General features: G+C 43.6%; 1 protein-coding gene across 5 annotated transcripts in view; it reads left to right on the top strand.

The window, feature by feature from the left end:
* The window catches only part of srgap1a (SLIT-ROBO Rho GTPase activating protein 1a), a 125,623-nt gene that overhangs the window by 81,053 nt on the left and 24,270 nt on the right, over positions 1-20,300 (top strand). For 3 of the 5 annotated variants that reach the window (XM_080736147.1, XM_080736146.1, XM_080736149.1), the window contains exons 9-15: positions 4,982-5,179; positions 6,024-6,108; positions 8,054-8,081; positions 10,024-10,129; positions 14,098-14,158; positions 15,841-15,918; positions 16,135-16,269. In XM_080736147.1, the coding sequence (XP_080592273.1) occupies positions 4,982-5,179; positions 6,024-6,108; positions 8,054-8,081; positions 10,024-10,129; positions 14,098-14,158; positions 15,841-15,918; positions 16,135-16,269 (691 nt within the window). Of the gene's footprint in view, positions 1-4,981; positions 5,180-6,023; positions 6,109-8,053; positions 8,082-10,023; positions 10,130-12,106; positions 12,141-14,097; positions 14,159-15,840; positions 15,919-16,134; positions 16,270-20,300 lie in introns of all 5 variants that reach the window. The other 2 variants (XM_080736148.1, XR_013962481.1) reach the window with 2 other exon arrangements.

Raw genomic sequence — 20,300 nt, 5'->3', positions numbered from 1 at the left:
AACGGTGTTCTTTCTTTAGCGAGAAGTGTCAGACTGTATTCGCACGTTAAGCCTGGCCTAAGTTATTATCTAAATTCTTTAAAATAGCATAGAATGCTATAATTACAGTATGCTTAAGCATTACTGTTTATTTGACCTGGGTCCCTCACGGCTCTGTCTGCCAGTATTTCCCTCTACACCAAATCTTTCCAGTGTCACAACATGCCGTGTTGCGAGGGTTCAAGTGGTTAATTTATCCATGTCATACAGCGGCGTTGCCCTGTGAAAATAACAGCTCTACAAGCTCATGAATGAGACGTGAGGCCGACCACTGCTCTTGGATTTGGTGGCTTTTGACATGTTGGACGCTCTACTGGAATGCAGAGAGCTTGGTAGAACCACTTAAACCCCAGCATCCGTATTCTGGGGAAAACACAAAAGTCACCAGTACAGTATAGAGCCCTGAGGGACTCCGCTCCACAACGTACAGCAGGGTTCCCCAATTAGTTTTCCCCAAGGTCCGAATTATGTCTAGGGTACCAAGCCGAGGGCCACAACATTGCAGGGGGCGACGGTGGCGTTTCCGCTACTCCAGCAACAGTTCAGATATCGTCAATGTCGGGCAGAAACCTTGTATCTCCAAGTTTCAAATGTGTACGTTTTTTGGTAAAGCAAAGCCCTGCTTCATCTTACAAGATCGTCGCACAAAACTAGTGAAAACAGCAGATCGTGCTTCTAGATGGCTGTTTTCACTAGTTTAGTACATTGTTTAGATGATAAATACAAAACGAACTGTTTTGGACATACAAGGTTTCCACCCAACAATGACGATATACTAGTGTTGTTGCTGTTCTTATACTACCATTATTACTGGGGTTGGTGGGGGCCGCCTATTGGGGAACCCTGACGTATGGTGTTTTCAAGAGCGTTTCTGCACCATGAGGCCTCGCTGCGGCTTTTCTACATCACTGACTCACAGTCAACAGTCCCACCCACCCTGCTCGCCCTGTTTGCCCCCTTGTCATTTATCTCTCTCTCTCTCTCTCTCTCTCTCTCTCTCTCTCTCTCTCTCTCTCTCTCTCTCTCTCTCTCTCTCAGCAGGTGAACACATGCTCTATGTATTTGTGTGTCTGAGCATGCTATCATTGCCCTCTCTTCTGTCTCTCTCCCTCCCTCCCTCTCCACTTTCTTTCTCCATCCTTTTCCCTCCCCCCCTCTCTCTCTCCCCCGACTGATCAACACAATTTAGGCATTTAAAGTGGTTATGACACGCAAAAAAGGTAAATCAGGCTATCTGATTAGCTAATATTATTGATGAAGTCAAGTTTGACATATTCCCAACTTAACATCATCAATAATGTTGTCCAGTCAAATTAATTTATTGCAGTTACTGTACAGAAAACCTGACGCTTTCTGTACAGTAACTGCAATACATTAATTTGATTGGCTAATATGGGGAGGCGAGTTGAGCGTGCATCATTATTCTGAATCTACTGAACAGACAGCTGGCCGCAGTGAAACTAGCAGTTGTAGGCGTAAAAATTATAAAGATTCCGCAACTTCATGGCATGTTTACTGCTATATAACAAGTATAATAACAAGTCTTCTACAAACAAGCTGTCAGAGATTAGTATCGAGGGTCCAAAGTTCTCCTCCCGTGCTCTGGAACACTTTTAGCAGCCATGTCCTGCCGTCTCTTCCACTGGAAGCATGGAGTGATCCTGCAGTAGATGTTGACTGTTCAGCCCCGGCGTGTGTGTGTGTGTGTGTGTGTGTGTGTGTGTGTGTGTGTGTGTGTGTGTGTGTGTGTGTGTGTGTGTGTGTGTGTGTGTGTGTGTGTGTGTGTGTGTGTGTGTGTGTGTGTGTGTGTGTGTGTGTGTGTGTGTGTGTGTGTGTGTGTGTGTGTGTGTGTGTGTGTGTGTGTGTGTGTCAACGTGTCGGCTAAATAATAATAGGGAAACTTGGATACCAGGTAAACAATGAATCTAGTTTCTTTCTAAACACGCTACACATCTAAATCACAAACCTGTGGAATAGAAACATCTAATCTAAGAATTAAGAAACCAAACAGTAACCAATATCTGAAGAGGAGAGTGATGTGCCAGGGGGTATTCTTCCTTCCTTCTTCCAAATCAACATGAAGTTGATATTTGTTTTCTGTTTTATTAAAAACACTCTTCATACTGGGGTTTATGATGATATATCTGGTCAGCTTTGTTTGCATTCCTGTGTACAAAAAGAGTGATTTTGAGAGCTGTTTCATCATACAATGGAAGTCAAAGAGAGGCTATTTTTGAATTATTTATTTCTAATCATCTGTGCAATGGAGCGATATATCTCGCCACATGAACTAGTTACATCATGACAAGATAAGTACACACAACCCAAACCCATACCAAAGTGTGCTATTGCTTTCAGTAAGCATGAGCGGGTGCGACTGAGGCCTGGATAAGGAATCTAGGCAGACTCCTGGGTGAGGATGTCAAAGTGTAAAGCGCTGTGTGTGCCTTGAAGGATAGTCCTACTGTCCAGGGCAACATCCGGGCTCTTTGCAGTTGGAAAGCAGCAAGGGAGTTGTCAATGGAGGTGAGATCCTGCATTGGGCAGGACTTACCTGGGATGAAGTCTAGATCTGCAATTCTGCATTGAGCATGAGGTATAAACTCAAGCTCGACACCACACTGCTCTGCCAATAGACCCTATTCACGCCCTGCCCACTCAGCAACTCCCTGGTGCTGACGTCACGCTTTGAAGGGGAAACCCTGCTAAAAGCCCATAGAGTTAACACAGAAATCGCAAATTTAATGCAATTTCCGAATAGTAAAGTATAAAATACGGCTAGCATGATCAAGAACACAAGATGGTAAAAGGCAAAAAGCTTTATAATTTACTTTACCGTTCGAAATAATGATTTGTTGGCTTTAAGTCCAGCGATTTCTGTGTTAACTCTATGGGCTTTTAGCAGGGTTTCCCCTTCGAAGCGTAACTTCAGCACGAGGAAGTTGCTGAGAAATTGCTGAGTGGGCAGTGCGTGAATAGGGCTTATAGAACGTTACTGCTTCTATTGTCTATTATTGGTTAGAAAGATTACATAGGACGAGAACTAGCCTTTACCACCCGCCTTTCTTTTGTGCACCGGTTTGTGTTGCTTGGAAAACTCCATCTCATTTTGTTCATCGTGAAACTTTTGCCATCTTTGTCATCATAAGTAGGGGAACAGACACGGTCTTTACGGACCTCGCTTGCCAGCCAAAAATCCTCTTCTCCCGTAAGTGATGGGGCGGCGGGCCTGGCCAAGTCCTGACATTTATAATCTCCCGGAGAAGCACTCTGTTTGACAGGGAGCTAAGGGGCGGTTATGGAAATGAAGCTTAAAAGCACACGACTCCACCTCCTCTACCCGGTTTGAGTGCATGTAGATTGATCGCTGTGGCTGCGAGTCATGATTGAGATGTGCTGCATTATTTTCAGAACGTGATGAAGTATCGTGAAGCACTGCTTCTCAATGTGGGGTCCGGGGACCCACAGGGGTTCTTGAGGTGGTTACAGTGGCTCCCCACTTCCCAGCAAACACTTATGCCCTATTACATATTTTTCTGCTATTGGAAAACAGCCAATCTATGAGCTCACAACATGCCGCCATGCGACACGTTTTGAATCTGCTTTGGACAAATCTTGACAATGGACAAATCTTGACAAATCTTTTCTTATGCGGATCCGTCCTCTAAAATATTGTCTGTAACCAAATAAATATGAATATGGGGGTCGTTGACATACACTGCTCTATACCAGTGTTTCCTTCTTTTTTACCAAAACTGAAGAAAATGTCAAATGTCATTTTTCAAAAGTACATTAACACTTATGTTGCAATGATTTTTTCTCTTCAATGTCTCGCGTTGCCATGGTTACCATAGACTTCCATGTAATTGTGCAAGTGTGTAAAAAGTGCACGCCCATGCCTAGATGATGCACCACGTGTGTAGATGCTGTTCACAGCTTTCAAACAAAAAAATCCGCTTGGAAATCCGTTCAGGCATTCATGATTTATCAGCCATTATGTTTTCTTCAGATGTAAACAAACATGGCTGCCATGTTTGAAAGAATGGGTTGGTATGGGGGTTAAACATGCAATTTCGCGATCGCGATCATGCCTGCCTAATACATTTCTGGAGGTCCAAAAAAAAAATTGAAAAAAAAGAATTTGAATTATTATTATTATTATTTTTTTTTCAAAAACGGCCCAAACTCGGGAAACTCGGGGTTGGCACAGCACTAGTACCAATACAAACTCGGGAAACTCGGGGTTGGCACCATATGTGTTAACAAATCAAAGAAATTCCCTAACATAAAATAAAACTTTCACCAAGTAATGAAAATAGCAGATCTGTATAAGCTCACAAAGTGTTGCATCGCGCCATGTTGTGTGCATCCCTGGACATGACGCTAGTATGTTGCAGGGACATACTGGACCCCCCATCCAACCCTTGTTGCTGAGTGCCAAGCAAGAAGACATGGCGTCACATATTTACAGTCTTTTGTATGACCCGGCCTGAGGGAAGTTAGGGAACCACTGCTCTAAACCAGTGGTTCTTAAACTTTTTCATGTCAAGGACCTCCAAATTGTCACTCATTGTCACTCATGCCCGCAGACCCCCATTTGAAAAGAAATGCCAGTGACCCTCATATAAGAGAAGATTTATACAGTGATTTTCAACCATTTTAATTTCAGGGAACCCCAGTTTGACATGCATTAGGCTACAGATCTCCATTTATGGTATCTGTCTATCTCTGAGACCCCAATTTATATTGTAAAATCAAATGGGTCCATTTGGTTCCATTTGTACACTCTCTGAGTTACATACCCAATAACTGTCCATTTGTTTGCTAACTATCATTTAGTTGGGGACCCCCTGGAACTCCCTCAAGGACCCCTGGGGGTCCCCGGACCCAACTTTGAGAACCACTGCTCTAAACCACCTGGTCTCTTCTTGCCCCCCCGCAGATCAAGAAGACATCAGAAGCCACTCTGACCACCATCCAGGACATGGTGACCATCGAGGACTACGACGTGTCCGAGTGCTTCCACCACAGCCGCTCCACCGAGTCGGTGAAGTCCACGGTGTCAGAGACCTACCTCAGTAAACCCAGCATCGCCAAGAGGAGGGCCAACCAGCAGGAGACCGAGCAGTTCTACTTCATGGTACTAAATATTTTCGATATATTTTCAGTTAACTGCCCAGCCCTACTTCTTGGTAACCATGATTTCAACATTTCCAATATTTCAGTGTCCAAGTTTCCATATTTCTAATTCAATTTTATGTACAGTATATTGTCACTGTCGGATGGAAACCTTGTACCGGTATGCCCATAAGCCGTTACTTTTCAGGAAATGGGGGGAAAAAGAACTTGTGTTCCAATGTAGTTTTTATTTAGTCAGCAGCTCTTAATAATACTTTTCATTCGTTAAACTTTATTTTGAACCCTAGCGTCCCTATTCTGGGGGGCAACCATTCTGCGAAAATAGCCGATCTGCATGCTCACATTCCCATTGGAACGTAACGTGTTGTGAGATTGTAGATCAGCTATTTTCAGCGAAGAGATTAGTTGTAGAAGGAGAAAAGGAGGGGACTAAGTTTAGAACCCTGGGGTCAAGGAATATATAGGGTTTACATAGAAGACTATTTTGTCAATGGAATGGCTTCTCTGCATTATTGTTGTAATGTACTTCTGTTTTTGTGGGGGGGGGGTGGGGGGGAATATTTAAAACATTTTGTTTGACTTTAAATTACTTGTTTTACGCATGAAGCAGCTCCTTTGAAAGTAGCTCACAGCCGCAAAGCACAGTCAAGATGTCTCTCCTCTCTAGTTCGTTACAGCCTCCTCACTGTTTTATCCCAGACTAGAGATGGACATGGTCTGATAAAGACTTAAAAAAGAAAAAGAAAAAAACAGATTGGTGTCTTACGGGGTGAGCGCTCTGCCTGGGCACATGGGGGCAGCTGGGGGGTTGTGGGCTCAATGTAATTACTGTGAATTCTCCACAGAAATTCCGGGAGTTTCTGGAGGGCAGTAATCTCATCTCCAAACTGCAGGCCAAACACGACTTGCTGAAGAGGACACTGGGCGAAGGTACAGTCATAGTTTTTACCTCCACCTTATGTTCTTTCTATACATTTTCTTTTTCTTTTAGAGAATTTACACTTTTGGAGGACGGGGGTTCAATTGGAAAGGACAGAAAAATGCAGATAAATAAATAAATTAAATAGATAAATACTATATACAAGTATACTTAAAGATGTCCGACGTGCAAACCTTTCTTCGGAGAGGGAGGTGATAGGCTATTTAACTACTACTACTTGACATCATTTCGAGCTTCAGAAAGACGGTCCCAGAACTTTTCCTCTGAACCGTGAACCAGAACCTCCATTCCTGTCTCTCCAAACTATATTTTGTAAACCCTTATTTTGGATTGGCCTTAAGCCAGCCATACTGGGGGAGAAATTAGCTTAGTTAGGTAGCTGCAATAACTGCCTTGGTTTGACTACCCTGTGGTTAATGCTCGCTCATATGGCCGATATTATCCGCCTTAATGTCTGACTAAACCTTGGAACACAAATTACATAAGAAGCACACTGCTCTGCTAAGATGATTTGGCTATATCTGTGATACGATTAGAATAATTGACATTCTACTCTCTCTCCACCAGACCAAAGTTCCTAGATGGTAATCTGGGCTTTTAAACCAGGAAAGTCACGAGCTGGGGTTGTGGAGTCGTATTAGGCCCTCTTAGTGATTGATTTGCGGCTCACTTAATGGCCTTGGGAGCATTAGCAGGCTGTGTGACATACTGTATTGTGGCGGCCTCTCCTTGTTCTACAGCGGTGGGATCTCCTCAAGGCAAACTAGCTAATCTACTGTAAACATGGAGAGTATCTATCAAAGTCATTGTTCTCCAGCCATAAGCTTACAGGCTTGGTGGTCTCTGCTTTAATAGGCAACTGACCTTTACGCTAAAGCAGTGGGGTCTCAACGTGTGTGTGTGCGCGTGTAGGTGTGCGTGTAGGTGTGTGCGTGTGTGCGTGCGTGCGTGCGTGCAAAACCGACCTACAAGCTCACAATGTGTCACCACAATGTGACACCACATGCAATAATGTAATTTATATCAAGCCCTTGACAGTCTGTAAAGTTCTTGTCTTAACTGACTGTCAAGCCAGATAAATTCTCTGAAAATCACAGATTGAATGAGACAGACAGACAGGCAGGCAGACAGACAGGCCAGGTCATGTCCAGTGCGATGACAGAGGGCCATAAAGCCTACTTCCGTCATTTAATGCTGTAATTACTTTGTAATTACCTTGTGTTCTTGTCCTAACTTGTAACTCTCTTGTATGTGTTCCTGCACTGAAGGGTTTATCTGTGTGAAAAGTATTACTGTGTACATTAGGTATTTGATACATCACATACATTAGGTATTGATACCCCTCACATCAAAGTGATGAACCACACTAACAGAATCTCTTTTATGCCTATATATGGAGATCCCTTATGTCATCAATATTAAGCCCATATGTAACAGGACTTCATAATGGGAATGCCCATATACTGTATGGAGGAAGACAGCCCGTATCTGTGTGGCTGGTTCTACAGAGAGGGATCTCCATATATGGGCATACAAGGGATTGTATGTATGATGTCAGATGTCATAGACGTCATAGGACTTTCACATAACGAATAACTGAGTAAGCATGTTTGTGGTCTCACAGCATATCTCCATATACAGTACATGGATGGATCTCCATATATGGGTACCAGGGGTCTCCATATATGGATAACCGGTCCGATATACAGTACATCACTGGCCAGATGGCCAAGACATGTCACCGTTAGGCATCTTACTAGTTATATACTGTATCTACCTATAATAATATCTTCTGTATATAGCTGGTATGTACAGTTTACCCTTCAGTATGTGTAAGCTGAACACTTTGTGTGTGTGTGTGTGTGTGTGTGTGTGTGTGTGTGTGTGTGTGTGTGTGTGTGTGTGTGCGTGTGCGTGTGCATTTCTCTCATCCAGGTCACAGAGCAGACTACATGACTACAAGGTAAAAAACTCCACACATACATGTTATTGTACATAATATGCATTCAGTACATGCAAACTATACATACACACACACAGAGAGAGAGAGAGACTCACATGTAACAATTCTCGGAAGGAATGTTAAATTGTCATCCAAAGTCGTTAGGATTTCAGATGAATTACGCATTGAAAATGAGAGGAATCCGTTGCCTGATTCTAGAGCAGACTTTACCACTTAAAGCCTGTATACTTCATTGGCCGGAGTCCCCCAGGGCACTAGCCTAACACTACATCCATTTTAACCACTTTAACTTTAAATTATTTTATACTTTTATTCATTTACTTTTATTTTATACAAGCTCAAGCTATCTTCCCAGTGCAGCGCAACGCGTTTTGAGATTTTAGATTGACTATTTTTTTAATCTAATTCTTAAAAGTAGCGGTTTTGGATGTGCTGTAATGTGAGGTTTCCACCGACAGCAGCGATACGCCCCCCTCACTGTCCCCCTCACTGTCCCCCTCACTGTCCCAGGAGTGGCTCAGTTCACTGTCCCCTCACTGTCCCAGGAGTGGCTCAGTTCACTGTCCCCTCACTGTCCCAGGAGTGGCCCAGTTCACTGTCCCCTCACTGTCCCAGGAGTGGCTCAGTTCACTGTCCCCCTCACTGTCCCAGGAGTGGCTCAGTTCACTGTCCCCTCACTGTCCCAGGAGTGGCTCAGTTCACTGTCCCCTCACTGTCCCAGGAGTGGTCCAGTTCACTGTCCCCTCACTGTCCCAGGAGTGGCTCAGTTCACTGTCCCCTCACTGTCCCAGGAGTGGCTCAGTTCACTGTCCCCTCACTGTCCCAGGAGTGGCTCAGTTCACTGTCCCCTCACTGTCCCAGGAGTGGCCCAGTTCACTGTCCCCTCACTGTCCCAGGAGTGGCTCAGTTCACTGTCCCCTCACTGTCCCAGGAGTGGCCCAGTTCACTGTCCCCTCACTGTCCCAGGAGTGGCTCAGTTCACTGTCCCCTCACTGTCCCAGGAGTGGCCCAGTTCACTGTCCCCTCACTGTCCCAGGAGTGGCTCAGTTCACTGTCCCCTCACTGTCCCAGGAGTGGCTCAGTTCACTGTCCCCTCACTGTCCCAGGAGTGGCTCAGTTCACTGTCCCCTCACTGTCCCAGGAGTGGTCCAGTTCACTGTCCCCTCACTGTCCCAGGAGTGGCTCAGTTCACTGTCCCCTCACTGTCCCAGGAGTGGCTCAGTTCACTGTCCCCTCACTGTCCCAGGAGTGTTCCAGTTCACTGTCCCCTCACTGTCCCAGGAGTGGCTCAGTTCACTGTCCCCTCACTGTCCCAGGAGTGGCCGGCCGTCAGGTCCTAGAACAGAGAGAGGACGAGGGAGAGAGCTAGAGTTTCACCTTAAAAACTTGGCAGAGGACTGGAGAGAAGCCGCGATGCTTTGCATGCAAATCACATCCTGTGTCATTTTCAGGTTTAGAGGGCGGCTTCAGCGAAAAAATGCTTATTGTAGCAAACAGGAGCAAATTAGAGCAGATGGCTTGTTGACTCCTATGCTTGCCCTATTTTAACTTTTTGTGGCGTTCTGCTTTTTAATCTAACAAGGAATGCTGTAGGTTGCAGGTGGAGTTGCGTAAAACAATTTTTAGTAGAGCCTGACCCATGCACTGTATCGGTTTGGCTGATAATTATATTTCTGCCATTATTTGAGGTTTTTGACAACATCAGTATCTGCAAGTGGTTAGATAAAATACAGCTCAGTGTATGAGTATTTATTCATGCTTAGTTGTTTTCCTGTTCATTGTATAGTTAAATAAATGCTCTTTTCATATAGTTATCAAATGTTTTAATGTTCTCAAATACTTGTCAAACTGATTTCAAGATTTTGCCTTTTTTGTCACAAAAAAAAAACACAAGTACATTGTTTGAAACTGAAGTGGTTGTCTAATCTATGTTCTAATCCAGACCACCTCCCTGGCAGCTCAAATCCCACTCCGGCACCCGGCGGGCTAGGCCCCGCTCTGTGTTTAACGTTAGGTTATTTAATGGCAACCTGGAGGCTTTCGTCCAGGTACTGATATGACAGCCAGGCTGGCCTCTACTGGTGTCGCCGGCCGTGCCATGGTTACATCCTTTGTCTTGTGCTGGCTTTCCAGGCATTTTGGTGGGTTCCCTCAAGGCATCTTAGCACGATACCGGTTACATTATATTACAGTATATACTGCACGGTACTAGGAGTGCAACGGTTAATCAAACTAATCGACTTAATCAATAACAAAGAATAATTGACATGGGTGCCTGCCGGCCTAGTGGTCCAGGCGCATATACCACATATAGGCTCTGCGCAGCTTGACAGCGTGTCACAGGTTCAAATCCCACTCCTGACGACCTTTTGCTGCGTGTCACTCCCCATCTCTCTCTCCCTGTTTCATGTTTATTGCCACCATCCCCTGTCAATAAAGGCATAAAAGCCAAAGAATAAATAAATAAAAATCTTCAAAAAAAGAATAATCTACACAAACAAATGCCCTTCTCAATTATTCAATTAATCCAAAAATTAGTGGATAGAATGGTTGCTTAGAAGCAAATCAGTTATCAGTTCTAATAAATCACTCTATTATATACACCACATTAAGGGGGCTGGGCGGACAGGGAGGGGAGGAGAGAACCTTTGTGCTAAGATGGTTTTGGGGAACTGGAGCCCATGAGACGGGGGGTTGCTGTGACAATACTCTGACCCTGCTGGCTTTTGGATCCCTCCAGGTTGAGGACACGTGTGGTGACAGAACTCCATGGTGGAGAGGTGTCTTTTAAGACGCTGCTTCTCAACCTTTTTTCCTTGATCAGGGCCCCATGAAAACCTCCAAAGCGTCTGCGGCCCACTCATCCATCTGACCACTGCCATGGCAAGATGACAGGCAGGCTGTGCAGCCCTCATCAGACACTGATGAAGGCTGGATAGCCAAAACGTCTGTCATCTCGTCATCCCCAGGCTTATGGAACAATGAAAGGAAATGAGGGCTTTTCTTTCTGAGTGCGAGCCTCCATGTTACGACATACTGTATTGATCAGTCTATTTGGATAAGAGTGGTAATGGAATTGGTTTAAATGTTATTAAAAGTGTTAAAGCTCTATTCATTGCTCTGGAGTGTTTGTTACTGTTACTGAACAAACAGTCTATAGCAATGATTATCAGAATATAGAGCTGTTTAACACTTATTTTAACAAAATAAAGAAATCACCTACAAGCTCTGTGACGTGTTGTGAGCAGGCGGGGGTGGGCCCTTTGAAGATCATTCCAAATATTGTTGCTGTCGTGCAGAAACCTCTTATCTCCATATTGTATGTATAACTTTTTATGATTTTTAAAGTAATTCCCTACCACGTCATGCTACTGTCACACACAGTAAGTTAGTTTTGAACACATGAGGTTTCCGTCCGACAGCGACGAAATGCTAGCGATAAAAGGTTGAGAAGCAAAGTCCTAAGTGACAGAACAGAGGACAGAGAGAGAGGTGGAGGGAGGGATGGATGGATGTTTGTCTCCTTCAGCTGACAAGACATCAATGAGCCGCTTGGCTCTGGCATGGTTAATCTCTGCCTCTCTCCTTGCCTCCGTCTCTCTCCCTCTCCGCTCTTTTCCTTTATCTCTCTCGTCTCTCTTCGCTGTCTTCCTCTCCTTTTCCTCTCCCCTCCATCCGTCTCTTCACCCGTTCTTCCGTCCGATGTGTTCAGTGTTACAGCAGCGGGGATCAATGACATTCAGCGATTGGCCGTCAGCCTACCTCCCTCTTCCAGGCAGCCTCCTTACTGCCTCCTACTGGTGATCCTGTCTTGTCCCCTTTGGTCCCCAACTGTCTCCGTTTTTAATGCCAGCTCAGAGCGGGTGAAGGGTGCATCTTTAGTAAGCTGTTGCCGTCCTAATCTGGTTCTTGCTTCTCTCTCTGTCTGTCTCTCTCTCCCTCTCTCTCTGTCTGTCTGTCTGTCTCTCTCTCTGTCTGTCTCTCTCTCTCGATCTCTCTCTGGCTCCTGCGACACTTTTCTGTAGCCGGGGACGACGGAACTCACATGCGCGACATCAGGTATAGACTCTGGGGTTTTCTTATAGGAGGGGTTGACACTCCCAAGCTGCTTGCCTCTGCTTATCCTTCTGAACCTGCTTCCTAAACAACCAGACAAACATCCTGTTTGTAATGACACACATGCAACCATATTTATCTCCGTTACTCAACCAACTCGACCCAGACAGACTGAACGGCTCTTAACGCCAAGCTGCTTTAAAGCCTATATACTGTACTTAGTCAGGCCCCCCAAATGTTTTTGCTTTACACCAAATAGCTTTGCCGAAAATAGTCAGAACTAGATCTACAAGCAGAAGTGTATAAAATTTGGGCTTGTAGATCTTCTATTTCTGACAAATCTTCACCCCCCAGAATAACCAAGCTAAGCTTCATGGCTTTAAAGAAAAACGTTAAATTCTGAAAGGTCAGTCGCTGAGATGTACGTGATTATTGAGACCTTTCAGTGTGTATCATGTTGGAAGAATTCCTCAAATTCCTACCGCTCAGGTTGAAACGCTTCCAGCATGCTCAATCGCTATTGAATTTGACTGATCGCTCACTGTCTCGTCCCGGTCTCGCTTATCCCCAACACGATGGTGTTACATAACACGACGGCCAGGCCTGCACACTAAGCCATCATGGCTACGGCCTATTGGAACACTGTCAGACTTGACATGGACTGCTGTCTTTAGCCATTAGTGTTCCCCCTGAGGGCTGTAAACGTATCCATCGTATCATTAAAAGCACCTTAAGCATCTAGAAGTAACAGCACAAGCTAAACATGATGGTTGGATTGCGTTTTTTTTTTGTGGGAGGGAGAGGAATCAATGTGTTTTCTGTTAAATCAACAACATGGTCTCATCTCCTCCACGTCCTCTTCTCCATATGGAGTGCGCGCATCTTTTACTCAAGATCTAGTCGCTTATCGAGGCTCAAAGGTTGGGCTTTCATGTTAACACAACGCGATGGCGACATCAACATTTTTAGTAGTGCCTCAGCACTGACATATTATCGGATATCAGGCTTGAGGTGAGATAGTTATTGCAGCTGGCGAGTATTGCTGTAGATTTGGTGACAAGCCACTGAAGCATTGTGGGAGATCAAGCAGCTGGTAAAGTCAATTCAGTCTGTCTGTGGAAAAGCTCAATATCGTTGCTGTCGATCAGAAACCTTGTATGAGAAAGTGGTGAAGTGTGTCTGTTGGTTTTATAAATACTGAACCAATGAAAAGTATTAACAACAGCTTGTTACTAAACAATAACTACATTGAATTAATTGGAACTTCTTTTTTCAATTGGAAGTAATATTTTTATATATTTTATTTGTATTATTCATGAAAAAAGAATAGCATACAAGGTTTCCACCCAACAGCGATGAACTGTGGTGCAATGGTTTCCAAATGGTGTGTCCAGTACACTACGGACACATTGTCGTGCCGTGAGACAAGTCCAGGTGTGTCTTGGTATTTTGTTACCACACATTATTATTGCAATATATTTAAATTAAAAAGGAATTAATACCTTTGTGTATAGTTCTATATATCAGTACTTTGTGCAAACCCATTTCCCAATACACAGGCAAATTAAATAACCAAAGAAATTCTAACTACCTTCAACCTGAGATCTCTATTTTGGGCATTCTAATGCATTCATGAATTCATTTATTAAAGAAAAAAAGAAAAAAAAATATTTAAAAATAGCGATTTACAAATTCACCTTATAGATTGGCTATTTTTGCTATGAATACAGGCATATAGAGATTTGGACTTGGCCATTGGTGTACCTCGGGCACAACGTTTGGAAGCCACTGCTGTACTAACCCCATCTTTTTACCCTCACTTTTCCCAGTGTACAGTACATGTAAATGTACTAGTCACATCACATAGAAATAGACTCAAAATGTATGTAATTAAAAAAGAGATAACAACCCATGATTTAACACTTTGATATCTTTATTTATCTATTTCCACCTAAATAAGGACTCTGGACAAGCAATCCCCCGTGTGGTTGAGAGTTGTATTCGTTTCATCAACTTGTATGGTGAGTGTTTTGATGTTCCACTGTTATTTCATCGTGCCTTATTATATTTCTGTACTTTCTGTTCCGCAGCTGCAGTTCTGTGGCTTGTCTTTCGGTTGTTCCTGCTGACAGATTGAGTTTTAACAGCACGTTTCGATGCTCTGAACTCTCAGAAGTTTTCGCGGAGCAATTACAAGCCGGCTCAATTTCCGGTCCCGTTCCTCGCCTGGGCCGAGTGTGACATTCCAAGCAATGATTTCTAAGTGTTAATTGTCTGGGCGTTTACATGTTTGTGTGTTGCTGCATTTCATGTTCATGGGAAAATGCTACGTGAGATTCCATGGTGTTGCGTTGGTAGTCTAGGGTTTTCATCCCAGTATCTTAGAATCACAAACAAACAAACAAGGCAGACAGCTTAGTCTGTCGCATAATAGTATGTCTTTTCGTACATAAAACTGCAGAGTCACTCCCAATCCTCTGCCTTACTCGGAAGACTCACCTCTTCAGGCTCTCAGCACTTTTTGATCTAGATATGATGACATACCTTTGTCATTTGTTCAAAAGTAGACGGGGAGGCTATAGGTTCTTGGTTTACCTGTGATCCTAGTTTACTGAGGTACTACACTGTCTCTCTGCACTTGATGTGTTTACCTTATTGTACTGCCAAATGCCTAAATTGTAGATTATAATGTAATGCAGCCCAAAGTACATAAAAATAGCCAATAAAATAATGTTAAAAGAAAACACAGTTACCAAATAGAAACATAACTACAACACCTTACAGTTTAAGTGTAATCTGAAAGAGCAAGACAAAGAAAGAGCACAGTAAAGAATAAAATAAATGAATGCAATAAAAATAGAATAAATGAGATGTGGTTTAATTAAATTCCATGTTGAAAATATAGGACGTAAAACACCAAGAGAACTTGGCCATTCTGACTTCAAGTGGTAGGGTATTCCACAACCAAGGGCCATAGACACATATGATCCCATGTAGAGTTAGAATATGAGCGTGAATTCCATTAATAACGACTTCCCACACACAACATGTCAACTCAAACGGTGGCAGACTAATTATGCTTGTCCCTAGCCTTTGACCTCTCCCCTTATTAAATGCTAATCCCAGTTGGAGAACATTTTTTTTTTACCTTTTTGTAAAACCTTGATGGCAGGGGCCCTCAGTCATTAATTATCCTTAATTAGAAAAGTGAAGGGTCTTAGCGGACAGCATGATGTGCTCTTTAGTTTTGAATGGAGTGAGCTTTATATGCGGAGTGGTCGCTCAAGTATAAGCCTGTCGGAGTGCACAAAATCAAATATCAAAATAGTTTTGAAATATATTATGATCATAATAATAACACATTTTCCTTGTTATGTTTCAAAAGAGTAAAAAATAACATAAATAGCTTATCTGCAAGCACGTTTGTGATGCATTGTGTGCTTGTAGATCAGCTATTTCTTTGCACCTTTTAGATATATAGATAGATAGATATTTTAAGTAGTAATAGATATGTAAGTGAGTGATTTAAACCAGGATAAAACGACACAATTACGATATGACCATATTATGATTAACGATAATCCAAAATTCCAGATCATATCTATCACATTATCCATTATAATGTTGATGTATTGGTTCTTCTTCTTCTCATCTCCATTTCTCTCTGTTTCTCTCTTCTGCTTCTCTCCATCTCTCCCGCCAGGTCTCCAACATCAAGGAATATTCAGAGTGTCGGGCTCGCATCTGGAAGTCAATGACATCAAAAACTCTTTTGAGAGAGGTAATTTATTGCTCTGTAAGAGGTTCACTCTGACACCCAAATCAACGCACCGATTTGTATTTATTCATTCATTGCCGATTGATTTTATCATCTAGTAATTTTACTTTGATAAAGTAAAAAAAAAAAAAAAGATTCATGTGGTAACGTCCTGTGTTTTTTAAACTGACAGAATGTTTTTGGAGACCTAACTGACAGCTTAACTCACCCGTATCCTAGGTAACGACCCTCTGACAGACGATGAGAACAACCATGACATCAACTCGGTGGCCGGCGTCCTCAAGCTCTACTTCCGGGGTCTGGAGAACCCCCTCTTCCCCAAAGAGCGCTTCAACGACCTGCTCTCCTGCATCAGTAAGACGAGAACAAGACCAAACATGCACATCCCACACCCACTATCCTGGGCGCTGGATCACAAGTTCAACATGTAGTGAAATCCACACACCAGTAGTTTTTTTTACATTTATTTAACCAGATAAAACCTTGTTCAGATATGATCCTCTTGGCCTGGCCGAGAGGGTCTGCACAATAACCAACAAAAGGTTCAAGACATAATTCATTTAACTTTGTGTCTTTCTGGAAAGTGTTCCACGCAATGGGGGCAGCATATTTGAATGCTTCTTTTGCCCAGCTCAGTTTAAAGTAATACTCCCATTTTCAGAATTTCTTTGTAAAGGTTTGAGCCACCAGGCTCTTCCTCACACCTTAAGTCGGTGTGTCATGATCCCCACACCATTCAGCCCAGTCCCAACAACCTGCTATCCGTCCCGAGTGCTATGTTAATACAGTTCCAATACATTTCACATGGACTGTATGTCGGGGAAATCTTGCTCTTTCGAACGACCATCATTTCGACAAAGGAGCGTCGGGAGGGTTAGCGACTCACCCCACGGAGGTTAGGGTAAGGGTTAGGTTTGGGTGTCGAAAAGATGACACATATAGAAACAGCGAAACGCTCCCCTGTATGTCCATAACAAATCTTATTGCCCAACTTTTACAGACGTTAAACATACACAAAGGTACTCAGGCTATACACCGTAGGTGTCATAATGCTACCTAAAGCAGTGCCTCTTGTCTACTCTAAGGAATGCAAAAAACAGGGACGGAAATAAGCATCAATAAGCACTTATACCATCCAATGCAGAAAATAAGCTCTAGAACAGTGGGTCTCAAACATTTTCATGTCAAGGACCCCCAAATTGATATGCATTTCGCCGTGGACCCTCATATGAAAAGATTTTGTGCCAGGAACCCCCATAAGAGAAGATTTTTTCTTTCTTTAAGATAACTATAATAAATACTGTATACTGAATTAGACTATTCTGTATGTTCTTCTTATTAGTTGAAATGAGTAAACAAAAGGATCAAGTTACTGATTCATGGAAAGCGTACAGTATTTCTGGATGTTGATGCATGTGATTGTAACTTGAGACATTGTCTCAGTCCAGGAAACGCTTCTCTGACTGAATCTAAACTGGGAGCATGTTCATCGTGACTCACATTTCAGAATGCGGTCACTCTATGAGCCGCGTGGCATTGATGTCCTACGGATGAAGTATAGTGTCCTTACCCGGCATTCACATACTCTCGACTTTCCAGGAACTGGAAAAAAAGAACTTCTGTTCCAATGGATCCAATATAGGTGTTATTAACATGTTTTTGTTAATACTTTTCATTGGTTTAGTATATGATTTATTTGTATTTATTTTTGGCCACTTGTGTGACACTGTGGTATGATGAAATAGGGCATTCATTTATGAAAATACATCAAACTTTGAAATATGGAGATACCAGGCTTCTGCCCAACAGTGACGATTATGTTCTTTCAACAACAAAAAACACAGACCTTCCAGTTATCCAGCTGTGTTGTTTAATGCACCAACACTGTGTGTCTTGTGTTTACGCCTGCCTCTCGCCGTCTGTGGGTGAATGTAACGTTGTGTAGTATTGGGTTCAGTGGCCGAGCCGGGTTATTATCCATTGTAAGCGACACAAAGCTGACCATGCATACGGCAGTGGCGTTCAGCGACAGAATGCTTTGGGTGACTCATCAACACTGCCGGGACTCTTACAGTCCCATCTCGCCATACATCTGCGTTTTTTTTTTTTTTTTTTTTTTTTAACGCCACTTGCATAGACGGAGACATTGTCCTCTCTTACTGTAAGGCGGCTCGGCCTCGGCACGCTTCAGTCCGTTCTTTGTTCCCTCTCTGTGGGAGCGCCTTTTGTCTGATCTTATGAGATGTCATGTTGGTGGGGGGGGCTTTGATGGGGGGTTGCAGGCTCTGGTAAGGATTAACAGGAGGGCAAGTGACTCACATGGGTTGAGTGTGGTGAAATGCCTCTGCTGACTTTGGCATGCGTGCGTGCATGTCTGAGTGTCAGGCCACCTTTTGTTTAAATGCTCAAACCAGCCGATTGGGGACACAACGACTTTTATGATTGACCCCCAAATGTATTGATGGAAGGATGTGTGTTTGACCATGGACCCACATTGGTAAATATATTGTGCGCAGTTGGAGGCACACAATCTTGGAGCTTAAGTTTAGTTGAGTCTAGTTGTTAAACTGTTTCTCGTTTTTGCTGGGGACCCCCTGGAACCTCCTTAAGGACCTCTGGGGGGATCCCCAGACCCCACTTTGAGAACTCTTATGTGATGGATATGGAATGAGTGTCAATGCAAGCTTGCGTGCATGCATGCTTGCATGCTTGCTTGCTTGCTTGCTTGCACTCTCTTGTAGGCTTACAAATGAAGTGTATCCTGCCCTGGCCCTGGCAGTGCACACCCATTTGCGTAGTGTGAGTGATGGGGATTCCCTGTTTACATTCCACCGGCCCAACATACCAGTGGTTGAAGCATGGGCTGAACGCCCAGCATATTAAAAGACTTCAACAACACTGTGCTTATTTCATATTGCACAAGTTGGGTCAAGTATCTGTTCCACCTTTAAACGAGCCCAGCAGAATTAGACTGGTATCAGTTGACTGTGTTTTTGCCAGAGCTGCTTTTTGGCTCACGGCCAACGTTACAGTTGCAGATTCCTGCTTTCCTGTTGGTGTGTGTGTGTGTGTGTGTGTGTGTGTGTGTGTGTGTGTGTGTGTGTGTGTGTGTGTGTGTGTGTGTGTGTGTGTGTGTGTGTGTGTGTGTGTGTGTGTGTGTGTGTGTGTGTGTGTGTGTGTGTGTGCGCGTGATGTATGTGCTTGCATTGGGGTTGGTCTTTAAATAGCAGCTCAGGAGCTGTGCAGAAACCTAGTTAGGTTCTTCACATAAGCTCAAATACATCACAAAGTATTCCCAAAAGCCCAAATGGCAGTCAGAACGAGCTGGTTTTAAGGGTGACAGTGCTATTTTTGGCCAGCTAGTGCAACCGGAGCTCATCTAAATGAAATGGCAGCAGAAAGGGGAGGAAAAAAAGAAGCCGAAAAACACACTGGGTGGAAAGCTGTAGCGTTTGCTGCTGTCAAGCATGTTGATGGCGCTCAGTTAGAAACTAAAACAAAAGCATAGATTGTATTATTTTTGTGTGATTAACTGCAAATGCAAGACAGACCGCCTCTCCAAAGCGAAGCATGAATCAGACTTGATATTCCGAGTTCCCTTCTTCTTACAGGGAAAGGAAATGAAAGTAGACGTTTTTAAAAGGACATTGTTCTGGTTTTGGAGCAGGATGGAGGGGTTAGTGTCCTTGCTGTCAGGTGGTCCGCCTCCTCTTCCTCTGTGGTAGAATAACCACCCACGCCAGGTCATTTTCTGTCCATCTCTTGGTTGTTATAGCGCCATCCTGTGGCTTGTCATCTACAGCAGGGGTCTACAACTTTTTTCTGGCCAAAGACCCCTCAGCTTAGAGAGAGATGAAGCAGGGACCCCCACTTTTTCAGACTAATAATTGTGACCATTTAAACCCTCAAATACTTTGTAAACTTGACCTTTGGCTCTGTTCTTGGTCTGCTCTTTTTTACCCTCTACACAAAACCTCTTTGCTGAAAATAGCTGATCTACTAGTTCACAAAGCGTTTGTAGATCTGCAATTTTCGCCTAATGTTGCCCCAGGAATATGTACTGTATGCAAGGGTTCAAATGGTTCATGCAAAAAAAAAAAAAATCGGTGGCCCCCCTGTAGTAACTCTGAGGACCCCCTAGCGGATACGGACCGCTGAAGACCCATGATCTACAGTACTTAATCCTAACGTGTATGTTAAAGGTGCCTGCCTGGGATTCAAACCTGGGACACCCGTGAAATGTACACCGCTGAACCCAGACGGAACGTCCACTTGGCCAGGGGAGATATTGGGCTTTGAGCTTCAGGCGTTACTACTTGTCAACCAGTAGGTGTCCGACTCCTACCTGAGTCTAAATGAAAGAGTACCACTTCTAACCACTGCAG

The sequence above is a fragment of the Nannobrachium achirus genome (genome assembly GCF_963921795.1).
Source record: "Nannobrachium achirus genome assembly, chromosome: 11".
Lineage (NCBI taxonomy): Eukaryota > Metazoa > Chordata > Actinopteri > Myctophiformes > Myctophidae > Nannobrachium > Nannobrachium achirus.
Note: the sequence above shows the minus strand (reverse complement) of the source record. Positions and strands in the feature narration are given on the sequence as shown.